This window comes from Myotis davidii, unplaced genomic scaffold (genome assembly GCF_000327345.1).
Source record: "Myotis davidii unplaced genomic scaffold, ASM32734v1 scaffold44, whole genome shotgun sequence".
In the NCBI taxonomy this organism is placed as follows: domain Eukaryota; kingdom Metazoa; phylum Chordata; class Mammalia; order Chiroptera; family Vespertilionidae; genus Myotis; species Myotis davidii.
In genome coordinates, this window is record NW_006299705.1 from 15,752,750 (window position 1) to 15,776,034 (window position 23,285).

Sequence of the window (23,285 nt, forward strand, 5' to 3'; positions counted from 1 at the left end):
GGGCAGGCACGCCAGTGGGGGCCGCGACTTGGAAACGGAGGTCGCTAGGTTAGCCAAGGGCAGGAGTGAGAGAGTCCCCAGGTTCCGCGAGTAGAAACCCACCAATAGCTGTGGGCGATGATTAATTAGCAAGAGTGAAGGGGTTCCATGACTCTGGAACAACTTCATCCTGAGATTTAGCCCGTCAGGGACGGGACACCACCTGTCCATTAACTGGCTGATCAGCTGTTGAAAAGCCCGGAAACAAGATTTACTTGAAGTAACTTTCAGATAGATAATAGTGGGGAGAATATTTACATGGCTCAGTTATAAAGTGCTGTGAGAGAATGTACTCCTTTCGTAGCAGACAGAGGGAAGCTATGTCGACAGGAACGCGGGGCCCTAGGGGGCGGGAGGTGGAAGTAGAACTGGAACCGAACCAGGCGGAGTTACTAAGGCAGCCCACCAGGGCAGGGAAGGAAAGAAGCTTACAGGGGACAAACTTTAAAATGTATGGATGTTGCTAAGACAGGCAGCTTGCAGATAACCAATCACCAGACAGTAAGGGGTATAAACCAATCCCAAGGATGTTGCTATGGCAGAATTCTTTGAAAAGACCAATCAGGAGCTAGCAAGGTTGTACCCACCCCCTAGGTTAAAAAGTACTTGCTTCCGCCCCCTCCTCCCCCGAAGGAGACATGCTCCCCTGTGCCCGCGGGGCTTATGGCCCTGTGGGACTCTACACATGGACTAATAGACTTGAACACATGGCTGTAACGTGGAAAGAAGACTGGACACTGGGCTGTTCCTGGGACCCCAGCTGCACCTTTTCCAGGACTGGCTTCTTTCAATATTCTTCAGTTCCACTAAGGGTTTTTGGCCTCTGACTTCATTCTTCCATTTCATGAGACAATGAACTGGGACTCAAACACCCCACATTTTTGTTTCAATTCCTTAGAAACTTAGGATCTTTAAGGCCTATCTCATTGACATAAACAGTGTATCTTCACATAATTCATACTATACAATTTTTACTATTCCAAAAAATACATTCATCTGTTTGCAGATAAAAACATAATTCTACTCACATCAGATGTCATATAATTCATATATATATACATGGTCAAATTAAAAACCTCATTAGATGAGCACACGTGTATCATTTAAGTAAATAACTGAGATGCTGCTCTTCACATTTTTACTAGAACAGCCTGAAGCATGCAAGGTCAGAGGCTTAACCCCGCTGAGAGGTGGACAAGCATAACATTGGTTCTAACCAGTGTCTGTGCATTAATGCATTTTCTTGGGTTAAGTAGTTGCTCCTGAATATGGCTCAATATTCTTCCGAAGTTTTCTCTTTATGTGAGAAATCTCCAACTTCACCGGCACAAGTATGACGCCTACAGGAGAAGTGCTAGAGAAAATTCACTCCAGAAAATTCTTCACAAATACCAGATTTTAACATTGGCTTAACAGTCACAAACACGCAATTCCCAAACTACACCTCTAGTCTATAGGATTCAGAACTGAACTGAGTTTATGAGCCGTGTTATTGTTTAAACCGTATAAATAAAACCTACATTGTTTCGGTGAAGCTTTTGCTGTACAAATGCAGAACAGCCGGGGCTGAATATATTCTATTAATAATGCAATATTGAGTTTGGTATTGACTTTAAGAAGTATTATCGCCTCCTTGACTAACCCTTAGCTGCCAGCAGACGCTGCCTCAGGCCAGTACACACCTAATTGCTCGGTAAAAAGGCCGTTTCCCTACCTCATTGAGCCGCATGATGTGATAAATTTGCCTCAGGTACTCGCTGCCACCTGGTTTGTGGCAGATATCCAGGACCATCATGTTTATTTTCTGCTCAGTCAGTTCAAGAGCAATATCTCCTTCTTCTAAGGCTGTACTTCTCTCTATTGTCATAAATGCCCTAAATACAAAGAACGCATAGACATATCAGCGATAAAGAATTGTAAAGATGGAAAATTATCAGAGAGGTTGAGTGTGGAGAGTCGATGCAAGTCTCGTATCAAAGCACCCATAAAGACTCTGCTCAAATAGGTAAGCCTTCCCACACCGCTGCTGCTCATATAAACAGTGCCTTAGAACTAAGCCCCTGAAACATTTTGTAAAAACGGAATCATTTCTTTTTAAAACATTTCTTTATTGCATTTACACTCCTACCTATAAAACATTTTCCCACTACTGCAATTGTTGAGATTGCCAATAATCATGGGATGAAAACAAAACATTTCTTTTTAAGAACATGTAAGAAATAATTTGTATTTTCTCTTTGAGGATAAAGAAGTAATTTTGATGCCAGAAATAGCTTTGGCATTCTGTCTTTGGTCCAGTCCTCTTTACACCTGTCTTAGAACACATTAGAGACTAATTAAAGTGTCAAAGGGAGAGCCTATTATGCTAAATATAGGTTGGGTGCTTCCTGGCCCTGTGCTTACCACTGGGTGTTTTAAATTGGCCTTTTGACACTTGTTGCCTCTTTAAAATATATGCCTCCCTCTCCTGTTTCTTCTTGGTAACAGATATTTAGTAAAAGTCACTACCCCGATTATTCTTCTAGGAAAAGGATCTATTACCATTACCCCAGGAATGTTCAAGTTATATTTGGGAAATATTTCTGTTATGTAAGAACTCATATACTTATTATTGATTTTAAACATTATATACATAGTAATAATGAATGGCATACTTTTTTTAAAAAAAAAAAAGTTCCCAAACAAAAAGTGCAAAATAAATCATGATATTCAACTTACATCATACATATTCCACACTAATTTTCTTATTGCAATTTCTATTTGGATCATGTTAGGCTTTGCAATCTAAATATTCTAAAGAAAACGCATGGTTTTTCCACTGTTTCCCAGACTAAACGAAATTTAATGTGGTGTAATCAGCTATATACTGCAGTTCATTACTGAGATTTTGCCATGATTATAAAATTAGTTCTGCTAAGAGTCAGTGCCGCTGACCTGAAGACTGAACCAAATGATACCCAGCTGCTGGACATTAACTTTTATATTGCTTCCACATGTAGCTGCAAAACATCCTTCTTAAAATAAAAACACACCAAAAACTTTATGTTCATATGAGCCTTAATAAAAAATAAAGCAAACCCTACTCTTAGAGATTTTCATTAGCTAGAGCAAGTCTTTAAACAAACAAACAAACAAACAAAAAGACCTCGTTTCAGTAAAAGAAGTCTGTCAATGTTTTGAAGCTGCCTATAGGATGCGAGCAAAATTTCTCATCAGGGTTTGCACAGGCTGACATTGAAAAAGTTGAGGTCTTCTGACAAAGGAGTGCCTCAGTGTCAGCCCCGGAATTGTATCCTTTCCTGTCCATCACTGTGCAGGTGAAGCACATGATTGGATTCAGTCAATGCTGTGATTAATGAGTTCCCCTCTGGATTTGGGACTGCATATCAATCATGTCATTAGGGAGAATGTGCCCTGAAAGAGGCAGACCTTAGCCAAGGAATAACTGCATTAATCTTAATCTGTATATGCACCCAGCCAGCCAAGTCAGGGTCACCATGATGAAAAACAATAATCTTCAACTCGACAAATTACTTTGCAAAGACAGACATTTCTTTACTTTTGGGGCTGTGTGTTCTCCAGAATCTAAGTTGACTGTTTACAGCTTGCGTGTTACTACAAAGTGAAGGTTATTTTAATGAATAGTAATGCTTTCAGGCAGGATGCAAGACAAGCAATGCTTACAGCTGCCACCTTTCCACTGTGGTTATTTGCACAATTTCCATAAAATCAAAGTTAAATCTGGATGCAAGTGAAAGAAATCGAGCTAAACGATATTGTGTAGTTCCAAGAAAAGCTTCATGGAAAATTAAGATTTCATTGATCTTAACAGAAGAACTATTTAGTTTAAATGCTTCCATTCTCATACTTAAAAAAAAAATTATGGTAAAGCCAAGGCAACTTTCCACCTATACACAGACATCATTGTTTAAAATACATTTTCCTCCTGGTATAGATCTATGACACAAATGATCATTGATTTATGCGAACTATGTAGAGCTGAAAGTTTACTTGTATACCAGCTCCTCAACTTCACATCAAAGAAGAACCATTTCTATAGCTCTCAAATCCTGTAAGAAATTACCTAAAGTCAATGAATAAGCCAGATTAAACGCTTTTTCAAATAAATGTAACTTTAAATAACTTTAAAATAATAATAAATAACTTTAAAATCTGTTTTTTTCAAAATATTGATGTTACTTGAGAAATTGAGAAAGACACAACATTGTGCTAATTACAAGATTATCTAATATATATTCAGAATCTTTGAGGGCTGTCAAACATTTTTAAAAGTCAGCCACTCGTCATTTTGGTTGCATGTTGCAACAGATAGCTAAACAGCCAATATTAGCTAGACAAGTCCCTACCCAGATGTGTTGGTGTTGTTTGTAAAATACTTAAACTAAAATAGACTTTTAAGGAAACAATTTTACTTATGGATTCCTGTATGTGGCCCCGGGTGTATGACTGAGACATACTTGAAACTGATCTTACTGCTACAGGGCAGTGGTTCTCAACCTGTGGGTCGAGGCCCCTTTTGGGGGTTGAACGACCCTTTCACAGTAGTCGCCTAAGACCATCGGAAAACACATATATAATTACATACTATTTTTGTGATTAATTACTATGCTTTAATTATGTTCAATTTGTAACAATGAAAATACATCCTGCATATCAGATATTTGGATTATGATTCATAACAGTAGCAAAATTACAGTTATGAAGTAGCAAGGAAAATAATTTTATGGTTGGGGGTCACCACAACATGAGGAACTGTATTAAAGGGCTGCGGCATTAGGAAGGTTGAGAACCACTGCTATAGGGCCTCCTAAGTCAGCAGTACCATCAATTTAACATCGGAACTATAATCAGATCCACTATTGTTACTCTTCTTATTCTCTCCCTTTCATAACCACTGCAATGGAGAATAGCATCTAGCCTTAATCTTTAAATCATTGGATTAAAGCCTGTAAATCGTTATCAAATGCAAATGTCAAGATTAAGAAGGTCATTGTCAATGTTACTATGCTTTTGCCTGACTGCTATTGTTCTTGTTACCCACAGAACACCCTAGAACTAAATTTCTAGAAATCAGTATGACAAGGCCAGGAAAATCATGATTATTGGCATTTCCCTATTTGGATTAACATAATGTTTTACAGATTAATATAAACCAGTAAAGAGTAATTTGTTATCATAAAAGTAACCAGTGAGGTCAATCAATGTATTTTGGTAGAGTTTATCAATAACAAATGCTTACTAGTTTTGTTTTGTTTTACTTTTTTTTTTTTTTTTTTTTAGAGGGAGAGGAAGAGAGAGAAACATCAATAGGTTGCCTCCCATACACCCTGACCGGGAATTGAACCTGAACCTTTTGGTGTATAGGACAATGCTCCAACCAACCGAGACATCCAACCAGGGTCAAATGCTTACTAGTTTTAAGTTTGATGCTCAGAACTTTATGGATGTTACTTAATTTCTCAAAACAACTCTGTCAGGTTGGTATCATCCCAGAAAATGAGGCTTTGAGAAAGATTCCATAATTTGCACAAGACGGCCCACATACAAGGGATTTGTATTTGTCCATCAGATTCCAAAGCCTGAGCTCTTTATCAGTACCATGTGCTTGGAAAATTAGCAACTTGTAGTCGTTTCAGGAAGAAAGTTATAATTGTATCTGCTAGCAACATGAGTCTATTTTAAAAGAATGGGGGGCAGTGTGTGTGTGTGTGTGTGTGTGTGGTATATAAAAAAAAAAGGTGGGGCTGACTTAGTGATCTGCAGGCCATATGAGCCGTGATTCCTTTATCCACATCATGCAATTCTACACTGAAGAAGGGAGGACTCTATGTACATATTTAAATTCAGCAGGGACCCTTAAAAATGTCAGCAATACCACAAATCATTTAGCTCTTGGTGACAAACCTATGAGAAGGCTGACATTTTCATACAGAAACAGCTGGGTGTGTTTATAGCTCCAGTGTGATATGCCCCAGTTGCCCTCTGGGATTCTTACATTACCAGATGAAAAATGTGTACCTTTTTGACAATCAGGTACACAGAAAGCAATAAAAAGCCTTTTATATCCATTAATTCCTTCTTAACTTAATCTCCATGCCCAATCCATTTACAAAATGCTCCAAGCTATCCACTAGATACCTGTTTGCACACTGAAAAGGAGTGAAACCAAATTCTCCTGGTTTAACTACCACCCCTTTAATCAGAAACCTGAAGATGGTGACTAAACAGGTATAATGTTCCAGTGTATCAATGGGTCTCAAATTTTAATAAGACAAGGAACATCTAACAATCCAGTTTTTAATGGAATATTTATCTTTTTTTGATATTCATCAAATTCCCATGAAGTTACCATTGCTGCCTCTCTGACAATATTTTGTTGTTGCTGTTTATTGATAATTTGTTATTGTGAATGTATTTGATGAAAATTTAGTGAAAAAAACACACAAAAACATTGCTTTACCGTTCGGTGCTCAATTTCCTGGCTTTCAGCAATTGGCATTTAATCCAGTTGGGTTTTTGCTGCTCAATGCTCTGTATGACCTTTTGGGTCATTTGATTAGGGCTACTTGTCTGCTCTCCCATGATGCCTTTCAAACACACACAGATTAAACTGAGTTTCTCTTTACTCCATCTGTCAAGGGAAGCACCTGTTAAAAGTTCCACAGTGTTTCCATCCTCAAATATCCGACATATAATTACAATCAAGTTCCAGACAAGCAGGCTAGCTTTCTTCAAGTCAACAAAGTTTTCTGACATTTTTCTCTCAGACAGAAAAAAGAAGTATTTAATTGGGGGAGGCAAACATGCAATCACCGTAGGTAACTTGCTGATTACAATAGATACTGCCTGAGCAGCAAGCCTTGTGAAGCCTGGGGAAGAAAAGAAAGAAAAGGTATGATTAGTATTAGCATTTGTGTTCCATCACTGTGTTGTCTTGAGTGTTGTGTGGGGACCTCTAATCTTTGTGGAGAAAATTGTTGAGAAGAACAAGTGCTTGACATATTCCAACAGAATTCTACTGGGGTCCCCTGCAGTACTGCCTAAAATTTCCCAAATGTCAAACTTAGTTTTCTCTCCTAAAAATAAAGATGAGAAAATTCAGAATTATTAGTTATATTTTTATCTATTAAGACCATGGGTTTCAAGGGCCCAGCTGTCCTCACTAATAAATGTAATAAATGCAGAGCACTGCTGCTGGACTCTGTGGTCCTCACTCCCATAAGCCTTTCTCCTGCTCCCTTGGAATCCATGCCAGAATCATTTCATCTCTTGTCAAGACTGGCTCCACTTCCTTTAGTTCTTTGCCCAAATGTTACCGCCTCCCCATCCCATCTAAAGCAGACCCTTCACGCCCTTCCTATTCCAGCCCAAGCTAAGAAGTCTGTGGCTCATTAACCAATGATTCTGCATACTCTCCTTTGCTTAGTGTTATTTCTCTGAAAGACTTAGCTGATGCTTCTCCACTTGGGCACTACTGACATTTTGGGCTGGATAATGAGGAGCTGTCCTGACACTGTTGGATTTTTTAAAAAATATATTTTATTGGTTTCTCACAGAGAAGAAGGGAGAGGGATAAAGAGTCAGAAACATCGATGAGAGAAACATCGATCAGCTGCATCCTGTACACTCCCCACTGGGGAAGTGCCCGCAACCAAGGTACATGCCCTTGACCTGAATCAAACCAGGGACCCTTGAGTCCGCAGGCTAACGCTCTATCCACTGAGCCAAACTGGTCAGGGCTCTGTTGGATGTTTGAACAGTATCTATGGCCTCTATCCACTAGATGCCAGTAGCACCCACCTCAGTTGTGACGACCAAGCATTGCCAAATGTCTCCTGGGGGCAAAAGCTTCCCTGGCTGAGAATCATTTTCTAGATGACTCCAGAATCTCCAATCTTGGCCTTTCTCTAGGGTAGCAATCCTAAGACCTTAGTTCCCTATTGGGTATCCAATTTCTCTGCCCTGTCATCATTAACTTAGTATAATTAAAACCAAATTCATTGTTTTCCTCACAAACTGGGTTGGTCCTCTTTAGGCTTCTGAATATCATTCTCACATGGAATGCCCTCTCTTTTCATGAGTCACCCACATTCTTCAACTCTTGTTTCAAAGTCCTCTCCTTCTATGAATTTATTTGAACATATTTATTATTCATATGATTATATTGGGAATTAGATCCATAATGTGCCATGGTCCACCATATTTTGTATTATCATCTATTATTGTTTACATTATATTATTACTTATGTTATCATGAGTTGCCCTTACCAGTAGACTAAAAGTTCCTCAAGAACATGGGGAAAATCATTGCTTCCTGAGTATCCCATAAAGCTGGGCACAGTGTTTTAATCCACTATCTACATAAATTAATTTGAACCTAAGTGAGAAGTCAAAAGAACATAGCTTTGAGTCCTTCAATAAAACATTTATTGTTTTTACTGAACAAAAATAATAAATTTTTCAAGGTATCTCTACCTTGATTTAAATAAGTCAATCTGCTCTATAAAGTGTAAAGCTCTTGGAAAACATATGTCTGGACTCAAAAATTCATGACACCTTCAGAATCATCTTAAAAATTAATTAACTAGAGCACATTTTTCTTTAACTTGTAAACTAGGTCCAACATATATTTGAATGATCTCATAAAACTACTTAGATACTTGGTAAAAAATAGTTTCTCAATAAATATTTTCTTTTCATTCAAATATATATGCTTAGATAAGGGTTAAAACATAAGTAAAAGGGATAAAACATAAACAAATTAAGAGACTCCTTTGTGACCCCTCTTCGCTGTGTCCTTAAATTATTTTAAATTTTATGCTTTATGTGTCTGTGTCTCATACTCCTCATTCTACTGTCATTTATTTGAGTTAAAAGATTATCTATATAATAAAAGCATAATATGCTAATTAGACTGGACGTCCTTCTGGACTTTCTTCCTTCCAGACAAAGCCGCAGCAGGCGGGGGCCGTGGCAGAGGCAGCAGAGGCCCCTGGCTGCAGTAGTGGCAGGTGGGAGCTGGGGCCAAGGCCCTTGCATGAATTTCATGCATTGGGCCTCTAGTATCTTATATTCTGCTTATACTAGAGAGGGTTTAACTGCAGATACCAAGTAAACATTTGTAGATTTCAGGTAAAGATTGCAATTCTCTTCACACCTGAACTTCTTATATTTTATAAAATCTGAGCACTCGAGGTACTCAAATCCCCAAGTACTTCATTAAAGCTTAAGGCAAATGCCAGTACCAGATCCTTTAGGCTGATAACAAATTAATAAATTCATTCTACTAATCACAGGGGCTCTTAGTCTCTGATGATGTTAACAACACACCAAGGAGGGATCTTTTAAGAATGCCACTCATTTTTGTCTTTATTTAAATAACCTGATTTCTATCTTAGCCACATATATGTAACATATTTTAAGAGCCATCCTGATTTTGAAGCTGATAAAGTACGAAAAAAAATTATGTCTTAGAATAAATGCAATGTAACATCTATATTTATGTATTTGTCATTTCTTTTTTCCAATGCATATTATTCCTGACAATGATATATTTTGTGTATTGTAAAATATTCAAAAGGAGCCCTAACTGGTTTGGCTTAGTGGATACAGCGTCAACCTGCGGTTCGATTCCAGTCAAGGGCATGTATCTTGGTTGTGGGCACATCATCAGTAGGGGGTGTGCAGGAGGCAGCTGATCAATGTTTCTCTCTCACTGATGTTTCTAACTCTCTATCTCTCTCACTTCCTCTCTGTAAAAAATCAATAAAATATATTTTTAAAAATATGCAAAAAGAAAATTTGCAATGAATGAGATAAAGACAAAATAATATCTTAAAATTAAAAATTTTTACTAATAGTATAAAATGTCAACAATAATTTATTGAGTAAGGATAATATGATTTAATATGCTTTCTTATTTTTTGAATCCAGGCTTAATACTCTATGAAAAATGATTCAAAGTTTGGTTTGCTTTCATACTTGATTTTAATAGCCATCACAGGGGAAAAACCACTACCTGAATATACACATAGAGCCACCTGGCACTTGCTTTTCAATCTCAGCCCCAAATAGGTGTAAGCTGTTGTTGAAATGTGACTCATAATTATTCATCATTCAGGATGTCAATTAGTTGTTCTTGCAAACAAACTGAAAAATATTTTGTTTTTGTATTTTTAAGCAAAATGTTCAAGAATCACTTAAACTCTTATTTGAAATGTTTTAATCATGTTAGAAAATTCTATTTCTAAGTTCTTAAAGTGTGCAGCATAAAATTTGTATAAGTGATTGTGGTTTTTATAAAATGAATATTTATTTTTTAATAAAATAAATTCCCTTAATGACTTCTGATAGCATGTTGTATATTTTTGCCATCAATTTCTTTCTCAACTATCTGCATGTGAACAATGTATACACTTTCCTTGTGGTGCTACCTGTATTCTCTCCAGAATCCAGTTTCAGTTAAAGCAGTTACTCCAACAATTTTCCATAAAGCATTCTTTTTATTTAAAAAGTAATTTACCGCTAAGAAAATATGTTCTCCAGTATATTTTCATTTAATTGTTGACAAAGAAACAAAACAACTAGTTCTTTATGGATTTGCCTCTTGAAATAAGGGAGCAAATACCTAAGCTGATCTATATAAGAAACAGCTGAACTTTCATTCAACTCTTCCATAAATCTCCTACTTTGTATAATTTATTGTAATATTTATTTCTTTAAAGCTTTGGTGTTTTCTATGTAATGGTATTTGCTGACAAAGAAATAAAGATGTGCATTTTTGTTTGTCACCATAGTGTTTTCCATTTTCTGTCGTTTTGATTGTGTCAGGACAAGCAACTGTTCCTTATGCTAGTGACTATTTGTCTTTTGATAAGTCATAATCTTCAAAAAAGCTCTCTAAACATTTATCTTTACTTCAACAAAATTTGCAAAGTGCTGAATTAAATACTTCAACAAAATTTGCAAAGTGCTGGATTTAAAACATTGCTGGAAACTATTAGAGGTTTGTCTTCATGTTTTGAATGCCTGGTTTTGAAATCTTTTGCTAATCAAGATGACTTGAAACTACTACTAGTTAACATCTCAAGGCACAATACTCATTTAGGAAGGTCTCATATTTAACATCAATGTAAGGGAAGCTATATTTCAAATGGTTTTTCTACACATTTCCTTTTTATTCCTTTTTTTTTTTTGCCAAATCTGATGAGATTATTATTGTTTTTCCTTATACTATGGCTGAGAAAGAGCTCATGTTAAGAATAGAAATGATCACTTCTCGGCCTTTTGGCTAAGATCAAGTGAACAATAGAAATGTGTGAGCTTTTTCACTTTAGCCTTGTTTGCTCTTTCTTGCTTTCTCAGCATTAATTTTAAACTGCATTTGATTTGTTGGTTTACAGGAATATGTTAAAGCCACTGGTTTGTTTTGTGATGACTCATTTTTGTGAAAACTAGATTCTGAACTGCAAAGGACAATCTTAATTCATTACTGTTTGCTAAAAGCTAATGAAAGAGTGAGGTTACCCTGTCTATCCACTATCCAACAATATTGTCCCCAACACATGACTGGCTCACAGAACAAGGAATTGTCTTGTACATCTCCCAAGATGTTTGTACCTATTTGAAAATAGTAATACAAGTTTTCAAGCACCAAGAGGAGATATCTTATTTAAAGTTTATCTCTGGCCTCTACCCCAGTGCCTAGTAGTAGTAGTAATTCACCTAGGAAGTATCTACTGAAAGAATACGTGACAATGTCTGGCATGTAAAATATTATCTTTCTTGTATATGGTAGTGAAAAGAGAGGTTGAGCACTCTCAGTCTAAAAGAGGGCAGAAATGAAGAACAGTGGTGATCTCCTACTGTCATATCCACCAGGAAAGCACTAAATGCTTTATAAAGTCTGTTATATAATTATGTGACTTGGCACCCCTTCATGGCCATCTATTGGAGAAGTGCTGTACTTAACTCTTAATGATCATTTTACAAAGATTATTTAGTAAGGAAAACCACAAGAACTAGGATCTACAAAGTATTTTTTGGAACCAGAGTTTGTTAATTTGTTATGGAAGAATTTCAAAATGTTTTTAGAAAGAAAATTGTTCATGAATAGAATGAATAGAAAGCCACAAGCAAAATGGTGGCACTCCTATGATGTGCTATGTTAGCAATAGGTCATGCCTCCTGAATTGTTCAAAATCTATGAAATATCCAAAAGCTAGAATGAAGAGTGACGGCAAGAACTCAGACAAGGCAGAACTTAAGTAATGAAAAGATGACATTTTCCATTTTCAATTAAATGGCTTTACTAGATTCAGAGGCAGTTTAATAGGGCTTGGACAGAATTAAAACATTACTATGAAAGGTCACAGATAGATAATTGATTTGTTTCTAATGTAAGGTTGTTGGATAAGAGCCATAGTATTTAGGATCTTCATGAAGAAGAAAGAAAGGCTAGTCCCTTCAATGGACTTGAGCGGGTTCAGCGGGAATATTTTACTGTTGACAGTTACTTTAGAGTTAGTGAAAAAATATTCTTTTTAAAAGATGAATATATTGCTTTTCATTTGTTCAAGAAATGAATAAAAGATTAGAGCTGAAGACCATAAGCGCTTGCTTTTTGCCCACTGACCAGATAATTAGAACTATCAGCATTATTTATGTAGCATGAGGTTTTTATTTTTACCTAAAGCTGTCTTTTTTTGGTAATGACAAACGTGTGTTTTTAAAAGCCTGCTTTTTCTCAATATATCTTTAAAGGTTTTAAAATTGTTTCTTGTCTAGTCAAGTTGAAAATTTTAAGAACCTCATTTTTAATTTGTAATAAAAGTTTACAGCTTGATTTTTTTCAAAAACGTCAACAAACTGCAAGCATCCGTTAATAGAGGTCTTAAATAATTATCAAAAGTGAATATAAAAAGGAAAGTTATATTTTTAAAAATCCTAAAGCAGATTCATGAATACAGATAGATACATAATATATATTCAAAGGAATCTTGTGAATTTCTTATAAAATAGGAACATCTAGGTAGGAATAAACCATTTAAAAAAGAGAGGACTTGATTAATAAAGTCAATTAATAATGTAAGTAACTGATGGTTCTTAAGTACACTTGGTACATGCACTGCCTTGAATAGGAATAATGCACTAAATTCAAAACCTTCGGAATTAGAGGGAAAAAATACCCTGTCAGAAAAATATGTGGTTTCTAAATGGGGTGCTATTTTTTACTTAAAAGCCACATATATAAGTGTCTTAACAAGAGGAAAGATAGTTATAATTGGTGGTTGAGGGGAAAAACTTCAAGGAAAGAATAACAAAGCTGAATATCATAGCGATCCTCTTGAGAGTATTAATTTTATATTACTCAGTAGATTTAAAGGAAATTAGTCAAAATCATGTGACTACTCTGATTACTGCATGGACACAAAATGTTACAGAAATTTCAGAATGGTAGTTAAATAAAGAAAATGGCCATTTGAGTCATTTTCATTTCTAGTTTCCTTGATCATATGACTCACAGAAAAAAAAAAATAACAGGTCCCAAATATACATGGTAAAAATAAGACTAATATCATTTACAAATCTTATTATTTTCAGCATTTTACTAAAATGTGTTCTTACAGAAAAACAAATATACCTTTGCTTGATTCTTTCCTTTTGGTTTCTTTTGGAATATAATTCCATTCTTTTGGAATGCTGTCACACAGACGTTCAGGAACACTATGCTTGTTTAGGTTTGTCTCGAAGTTTCTCCTAGAGCTCATCACAGATGTGATCTGCTGTATAATATCCTTGACAGCATCGGTCAGTGCCAATCTCAAGCATCGGATGACCTCTCGCTCAGACTCCATGCACGTTGAGACTTCAAAACCAGATAGCATACTATAGTTAGCAGAATACGGCAATATTTTGTGACTTATTCAATTGGGAATTCAGTTTCTCAATGATCTAATATAAATATAGGAAAGAAGAGCAGCTTTTAACCTAGAAATCATAAAAAGTTTCTTGATAATAAAGTGAATAGAAATTAAAATAATACTGAATATATTTCCTGGTAGTTTGGAACTCAACTGCTGCAAATATAAATGACCTTCTTACATGACAATCTGGCAATAATATCAAAAGCTCTAACTTTTACTTATCTGTTAATTCACTTATTTCTTCTCTATAACTTTATTCTCAGAAATTAATTATGGTTATAGAAAGGATATAAAAACTGGAAAAAATCTAAATGTCCAATAATTGGTAATTTATTTAATTAGCCAAGGTAAATCTATCTACACAATAAAGCCATGTATTGTTTAGTATAAAAATAAAAGCAGATTCGAGTATGACATGTAATTTTATTAAAAATATATATCTACATACACACATAAAAATTAAAATATATACTTTTCAATGTTAATAGTGATTTTCCTCTTCCATTACTTCTTCTTTTAAATTTTCTGCCTTCCTTCTCTCTCTTTTTACCTCTACCTCTGCCTTTCTTTCTCCCTTCTTTCTGCTACCCTGACTTATTTCTTACTAGAGGCCCGGTGCACAAAATTCATGCACGGGTAGGGTCCCTAGGCTTGTCCAGCAATTAGGGCTGATCAGGGCCTTCTGGCTGTTGGCCAGGGCCTTCCTGCCCTGCTGCCAGCTGTTGGCCAGGGCCTTCCTTTGTTCTGTGCTGCCCCCCGGTGGTCAGCACACGTCATAGCAAGTGATCAAACTCCTGGTCTCCTGGTCGAACTCCTGAGGGGACACTTTGCATATTAGTCTTTTATATATATAGATTATTTGTATTACTCACTATGATATATTATTGTGTGATAAATGCAATAAAATATTTAAAAAATGTAACTTCAAAATCCTGGGGCCATCACTTGAATTAATACAGAAAAGCATCTATATCTTTTTTTCTCTCTAAAATTTCAAGGTGATATTTCTCAAGTGACTCAAGCTATTGTTAAAACAACTATGGGGAAGAAGATCTGGGTAATAGCAAATATTCAGAGTTTAATTTTTTAACATGACACAATCATCATCAGATAAGCTATTGCTCTTTATGAGAATGGTAGAAGATATAGATGTCTGTCTTTTGAATGATGTTTTGAGATTTTAATTCATTGAAAGACATAAAGATACCTTATTTCTACATTAAAATTAATATTCATTTTGGTTCAACTCTTTGGAGTCATGGATTAAAATAATCTCGGGTATCTAAAAATTCTAGAGAGCCAAAATTTACCCTATTTCTTATTGTTAAAAGGGTATGTTTATTCCTTTTAAAGTTAAATTAAAATATTTAAAATAATAGAGAAAAATAATAGCTCTATCTCAAAGAATTATTTAAAGTTTATAGAAATTAATTTTTGTAAAATAACTGGTAGGTAGTAAAAAAATTGTTACCTAAGATTAAAGTTTTCTTGCAATGTTACAGTGTTGGGGCTGCCCAATTTTCTCTTGATTCAGGGTTCTACAACACCTTGATAATGAGATACTAAAGGGAGGATTAAACAATAGCCACAGATGCCTATGGTAGAAATAAGATACAGATAAAAAAAAAAAAAGAGAGAGAGAGAGAAATGGGAGAAGAGAAAATAGAGGAAAGAGAATAAGTGGCAAGGCCTCATTTCTGAGTGCATAAAAAGATCTTGAAAGTCACCATTCTGTCCTAACAACAAATAAAAAGCTGAACAGATACAAATAATCAACAACTCTTCTTGAATTGGTAAGAGGTGAAGACCCAAGGAAAACTGGAGAGACAGGCAAATACAGGGAGTCATGGCTGACTGGGAGTGAAGACTCAGAAGCAGAAACCACCATGAAAAGCAGTACCAAGATGGGAAAATCTGAACTGTGATGAATTGCCGGAGGTTCAGTTAGAAAAATCTAAGAGTTAAAACTCCAGAAAGACCCTATTGGGGAGGGGGAGCTGCCACTAGTTTCCCACAGTAAATGTCCCTAGTGCTTCCAGCATGGGGATGGGGAAAGAAACATTTTGAAATAGGCCAGAGCAGTCTTCTTCTTAAGGCATGCTCTCAGGAGAAACTATTAAAACAGAGCCTAGCCCATTGGGATTATCAGAGCCTAACCAGGATGAAAGAAAATGCCCAACGCTAGCCCACTCCAGCCATACTCTATTGTCTAAGGGGGAAGAAAAAAATTGAGAAACATTTATGAAGAGTACCATACAGAGGCACAGACTCACTAAAAAACTGATACCTAATCATCAGACTATAGATAGCTTACCCTCCCCCCTCACCACTCCATCACATTATTGAAGATCTATTTAGAGTAGCCCCTTCTACCCAGTATATTATGTCCAGCTTTTCAAAACAGAAATTAAAAGATATACAAACGAACAAAAAAATACCCCCAAAACAACAACAAAAAAACACCCACACAATTTTTTTTTAAAAAAGCAAGCATCGGAAACAGGCATAACAAAGATGTTAGAATTATCAGACTAAGAAACTTAAACACGTATGATTGATATGTTAAATGTGCTAATGGATAAAACAGACAGCATAAAAGAACAAAGGGGCAATATAAATAGAGAGATGAAAGTCCTAAGAACTACCCCTCCTCCCAAAATAATAATAAAGATCAAAAACACTGTTGACAACAATAAAGAAAGCCTTTCATGGGCTTATTAGTAAACTGAACATAGCTGATGAGAGAAACACTGAGCTTAAGAATAGATGTCAATAGAAACCTCTAAAACGGAAAAGCAAGGAGAACAAAAATTAGAAAAAAAAAAGAAAGAAAGAAACCAGAACAGAATATCCAAGGACTATGGGAAAACTGCAAAAGGTGTAGCATATATATAATGGAAATAGAGTAGAGGAAAGAGAAAAAACACCACATAGAAGAAATATTTAAAACAATAATGAACAACAATTTCCCAAAACTAATGTCAAACACGAATCACAGGAAGTGAAGAGAACTCCAAGCAGGATGAATACTTTAAAAACTATGTCTAGACAAATTATTTTCAAACTATAGAAAAATCAAAGATAAATAAAAAACTCCTGAAAGAAACCATAGGGAAAAAGACATCTTACATTTAGAGGAACAAACATATGAATTGCATTTGACTTCTCAGAAACCATGCAACTAAGAAGAGAGTGAAGTGAAATATTTAAAGTGCTGAAAGAAAAAAGGTCAACCTAGAATTCTATATCCTGCAAAATGATCCTTCAAAAGTAAATGAGACAAACAACAATTGACGGGATTTGTTGCCAATAGACTTAGCCTTGCAAGAAATGTTAAGAAGTTCTTTACAGAGAAAAGAATATATGTCGAAACTCAAATTTACATAAAGAAAGAGCACTGAAGAAGGAATAAGTGAAGGTAAAATTAAAACTTTTATTTTTCTTATTCATAATTGATCTAACAGATAAGTTTATTCAAAATAATAATTACCAACAATGTATTAACTCACACATTGATTATATTTGCATATGTTTATACTTCTGTATGTTTATATATAAGTGAGATGAATAACAATAATGTAAGAAATGGGAAGGAGACATTAGAATTATTTATTATTATAAGGTATGCACACACCTGTGAATTGTTACAGTGTTATTTGAAAGTAGACTTGGATTAGTTTCAAACTTTCTCTATATATGTTGCAAACTCTAGGGCAACCACTTTATGAAGTAAAAAAAGTAGTATAACTGATATGCTAAGAAAAGAGAAATAGAAAAGATGTAATTGATTAATGGATTACCATGATAATCACTGTCTAAGTTCTCATCCTTTGTTTTACCAAGACATTAAGTATGGAGATTTAAAGTCAAGAAAACAATGTGAGAATCTTTATACCTGGCCCTGAACATGGGGCAATCCATGAGCATTTCCTATTCAGGTATGGTAACTGTTCTTTATTATCTGCTCTAGCTACAGGCATAACAATACAAATGGGAAAATATATTTTCCCCAAAGGAATGATAGGATGCCTTCTAGAGAGAGGCACCATTGTCATAATAATAAGTGCCTTTTACATTTGAAGAAAATTGACCATTAGTTTTATCCATCAGTTCATTGAATAAATGAACCCTAAAGTCACAAGATATATTTTCACATCTTACTAGGGTCTTATATGTTAAATAGAAAAGCATAATCTCTGGCAGATATTAAATTAAATTTTTATGAGAGAACATTCCCTAATAGTCTGCATCGCATAATTTTTCCTCTCCCCTCCCCTCACCTTGTCTCAAGTATACTTAACTTTGATAGGAACTAATGGCTAATGACTTGCAAAAGAAGCCTTTAGACTGAAAAAGCAAACAAACAAACAAACCAAAAACAATGATAAAATTTTACAAATAACAGATCCAGCAAAACTGATATTACAACTTTTAAAGCACCTTTAAATATACATTTAAGTAGCATTAGAATGCTTCTTTTAAAATTATAGATTTCTCATACCTGGGATGTTATATAAAAAGTCCCATAATTGTTCTTCTTCCATGTAGCTCACAAAAACATTCCCAAATGTTTGTGGAGAAAAATTGCAATAATATAGTATTTTAAAGATGGCTTCCACCAACGTGGGTACTTGCTTCACAGTATTTTCTGTATCAGGACCTTGTTCTTGAAAGGTGTGTTCTTGGAAAGAATAGAAATGACTTAGTAAGATAGGTATCTGTGGATGTAATTACCTTTTTATAACTTATCCTGGGATAATGCTATAAAAATGCATTTGATTAATAGTAAGGGAAATGCCACATTCTTTGAGAGCAATGGCTCATCTAACCCAGGGTTGTCTCTGAGATACTCATGGGTATATGTGGAAGGAAAACTGTGAGAAGGACCACAGTGACATCACTAGTCATTTGATGAGCATCCCTAGTTTCCTTTTATGTCAAAAATGTTTTTTTTTTCTCTTTAAGAAAACATGTTGATTACTTTATTTCATTTAAAAGTAATACACATTCATTCTAGAAATCATAAAAAAGTCTATTAAGGAAACTAAAATTCTACTCATAAGTGATATTCACTATATTTGGTATAGTATTTTATTAAGATTATATACAAATATATATAAATGAATATAGGTATGTGTAGCTTAAATGACAAATATAATTATTCTATAGTCAACCATTTGTTATCTAAAATCTCTTTAAAACTAGTTAAATCTTTGTATCTCTTTTTGCAATTTGTGTTCTGAATACTATTATACCCTTTATTCAGAACATAAAATTCATGGAATATTCACATTTATAGTGTTCTCAGAATTATGCTACCAATTCTACAAATAAATTGAAATTTGTTTTTCAAACCTGTAGGCCCTATCATTTCAGAATTAAGAGGTTTATCAACTGATTTCTCAATAAAACTATTTTAGGAATTCTCACAAAGTTAGGGGTATCTTAATTGCCCTTTAAGGCCTTCCTCTGGTTTTATTATAATTTCCTCAAGAATCAGTAATCACGAACTTATATGCACATATGCATAACCCATGGGCACAGACAATAATGTGGGAAGGCCTGGGGGGAAGTGAGGGTCAATGGGGAGAGAAGAGGAGAACATATGTAATACTTTCAATAATACAAATAAATTAAAAAAAAATAAGGTCCCGCCCAGTCAGTGTGACGCAGTGGTTGAGTGGCAACTTAAGAACAAGGAGATCATGTTTTGATTCCTGGCCAGTAAACATGCCGAGGTGTGGGCTCTATCTCCAGGGCAGGGTGCACAGGAGGCAGCCAATCAATGATTCTCTCTCATCATTGATGTTTCTATCTCTTTCTCCCTCTCCCTTCCTCTCTAAAATCAAGACAAAATATATTTTAAAAAATTCCTATACTTTTGCATCTATAGGTTGGACTGGAAAAGTGAAATAATAACATGCTCAGTATCATAATGTAACCATTTATTTAATTAAAGGTAATGACTCATATCTTATCTCATACTTAAATATCTTAAATAAATATAATCTAGACTAGAGGCCTGGTGCACAAAAATCTGTGCACTCCGGGGGAGAGGGGGTCCCCTCAGCCCAGCGTGTGCCCTCTCATAGTCTCATAGTCTGCGACCCCTAGAGTGATGTCCCCCCACTCCCTGGGGTATGGGGCCTAAGCTGGCAGTCAGACACCCCTCGACAGCCCGGGAGCCCTCGGGGGATGTCCACTTGCCAGTGGGGAGCAGGCCTAAACTGCAGTCGGACATCCTTAACACTGCTGAGGAGGCGGGAGAGACTCCCACCACCACCGCTGTGCTGGCAGCTGGCAGCCTGGCTTGTGGCTGAGCAGAGCTCCCCCTCTGTGGGAGCGCACTGACCACCAGGGAGCAGCTCCTGCCCTTCTTTTCTTTCTTTCTTTTTTTTCTGGGATTTATTTATCTTCTATAATTAAAACTTTGTAGCCTTGAGCAGAGCCCAGGTAGGCTGGAAGCAGGTATCTGGGGTTTATTTATCTTCTATAATTGAAACTTTGAGCAGAGTCAAGGGCCAGCAGGGCAGGCGGGAAGCTTGGCTTCCTCTATCGCCCGGGGCAACTCAAGCCTCCTACTCACTCCAGCTCCGTGGCTGCCTCCATCTTAGTTGGGTTATTTTGCACACTCACTCCTGATTGGCTGGTGGGCGTGGCTTGAGTGTAGCAGAGGGATGGTTAATTTGCATGTTTCTCTTTTATTATATAGGATTATTTTGTAATGAGAACATTTCTTTTTCTTGCTCATTTAGAAGCTCATCACTTTGTTTCTTCCTGATAATTTTATTTCTGTCATTTGATTTTCATGATCTAGAACTCAATGTTATCTGCAAACTAATAAATAGCACCATAGACTTTATGTAGAGGAAATTTCTTGTTCTTGCTTTCCTAATATCCATTTCGGCTCTGCTGGAGGTTTAGTAGGAGGTGAGGGGGACGTTAGGGTGGCTGGAAGGGTGGAGGGATGAGTTTAGCCTGGAGAGCAGCGTTGACAAGCCACATATTTAAAGCCATATTCTCTGACCCAGGGTTAACCAATAATAAAGCTGCTATTTTGAATTCCATCTGCCTTCTCCTTTATCTACCAAATGGTTTATACATTATATAAACAAATGCAAGATTTGGAAACAGATTGTCTTTTCAATAACACTGGAGGGCCCTTTCACTGCAGTCATTATTTTAAACTCCTTTTGAAAAATGAACTTTTTAGTGCTTCAAAGGAAGGGTGGTGTCGGGCAAGGAACTCCACCACAACCCACCAGGAGACTCTGTTTATTGCCACCAAAGATTTACCATACATGGTGCGCTAGCACTTTGCTTTCCAAGACTGCTTAATGTTTTCTTTCTACGAGAATGCTGTTAATGACAAGCTCCTGCTGAGTCACTGAAATGGATTTGGCAGCGATGCTGTGGAAGAGTGTGCCATGAGCTTAGGGATGCTGAATTAACCAGGCACTAACAGGCATCCCTAACCGAAGGGAGTCAGAGACTCATGTTAGACAGTATGAGAGAGAAATGCAAGAATAGAAAGTGTAGCATACAATACAAGGACTCCAAACCTAAAACACTAGACCAATAAATTAATACCTGAGGAAAAGGGGGTGGAGTATCACATGAAAATCGTTTTAGGGAAGCACTAGTCCATTCGAGAAATTAACAAATATAAAATTGAAACCTGTCTTAAAAAAATAGTTTTGAAAATCTTGTCGTTTTTTAAAATAAAAGCCTAACAATTGATATAAAGACCTACCATTTACTTGTTTTCAATTAAATATTACTTCTTTATTACTTTTTCCCCTAAAACTATTCTTATTTTGACAAATTTTGAAATTTTAAAAAGAAAATCCCATGTAATGGGTCTTAAACATATGAAGACAAAATAATCATTCTTTTTAGGGATCCTCTTTCCCAAGTTTTATCCTAAAATGCTCATCTACAAATTGAAGTGCAGCACTAACAACTTATTATATGCTGTTTTCTTCAGTACCAAAATAAACACTAAATATCAGATTCTTCTTGAATACCCACTGTCTCAATTCAGTGCTATGATTATAGTGAGATGGGACACAGGTCTTTACCGAATACCTACAATGGTACAAGCACTAAATGAAGTGTTTTACATTGATTTTTCAATTTGTCTTGAACCTCACAAAAACTCTATGAGGTGAATGTCATCTCCATTTTTTTTTTAACAGATGAAGAAACTGAGTCTTAAAGAACCTGACACAATAAAGTAGAAAAACACTCTCAATCATCAAGAGAATAGCTGCCTTCAGTAAAAGTTTATACTTGGGCAATTGATTCCAATTCCTTGAAATCTGATAAACTGATCTATATAGAATTCTGTATGTTTAAAAATTATTTTGTATTATTTTACATACTTATAAATGTACATAGGCAGAACTTTTTGGAACAGTTTTGGCTGTATCTGCTTGTATCTACTAGAGTTTTCCTCCACAGTTTCTATAAGGTGAGATTTTGAAAGTGCATTTCATGGGATGGTAATGAGTAGTACTTATGTTCTGGAAATGCTGGCTTCAACAATATTAGATGTGTGTGGTGTTTTGTTTGTTTTTTCTGTAGGATTTCTCAGAGCCTTTAGTTATCCATGCTCTATAAATCTCCAAGAAGAATTTTAGCATATAGTAAGCAGTGTTTTTATAGTATTTTTTTTTTTACCATGAAACCCTTTTCTAATATTGCATCTAGCTGGACTACTATAAAATTGAGCCTAGGAATCATGGCTCTAATGTTTGCAAATGGACTCAAATTAACTGCAAGCCCTTTAGGTGAGCCGTTCTAAGGGTAAGGAAGCAAGGTGGGAACACAAGGGGTGTTCTACTAAGAGAGTCAATTGGAAAAGAAATGATTGCTAATCAGGTCACCAACGTTGGATTTTATTTTAATTCAACTGAATTATTTGTGGAGCAAAGAGGGATTTTGCTTTAGCAGTAGGCACTGGCAAGAATAACAAAGCATAGCCAAAGGAGGTATTTAAAAACTTTGCCTCCTGAACCCACAGATTCCTACCAAGTTATATCTGGCTAAGAAACATAATGAGATTATATCATGGGCAGGCAGGTGCCTTACAGAGAGGCCAGTAAGTGTCTGGTCAATAAATGAATAAATGTTTGATGAGTGAGTACATGAAATTCCTCTAGCACCTGCAAAATAGTGGCCTAGCTTCTTTTTGAAATCTTTCAGTGTTGGGATTGCCACTGACATTCAAGGCAGCCAGCCCCTCTGCTAGACAGCTCAATTAGCAAACTGATCATATATATAAATATAAATATATAT

General features: G+C 35.8%; 1 protein-coding gene across 1 annotated transcript in view; it reads right to left on the reverse strand.

Annotated features, from left to right (window-relative positions):
- Positions 1 to 23,285, reverse strand: part of KIAA0825 (KIAA0825 ortholog) — a 357,466-nt gene that overhangs the window by 179,945 nt on the left and 154,236 nt on the right. The window contains exons 15-18 of the mRNA XM_006775530.2: positions 18,487 to 18,666; positions 13,703 to 13,927; positions 6,521 to 6,929; positions 1,754 to 1,913 (exon numbers count right to left, since the gene is read on the reverse strand). Coding sequence (XP_006775593.1) covers positions 1,754 to 1,913; positions 6,521 to 6,929; positions 13,703 to 13,927; positions 18,487 to 18,666 — 974 coding nt within the window. The remainder of the gene's footprint in view (positions 1 to 1,753; positions 1,914 to 6,520; positions 6,930 to 13,702; positions 13,928 to 18,486; positions 18,667 to 23,285) is intronic.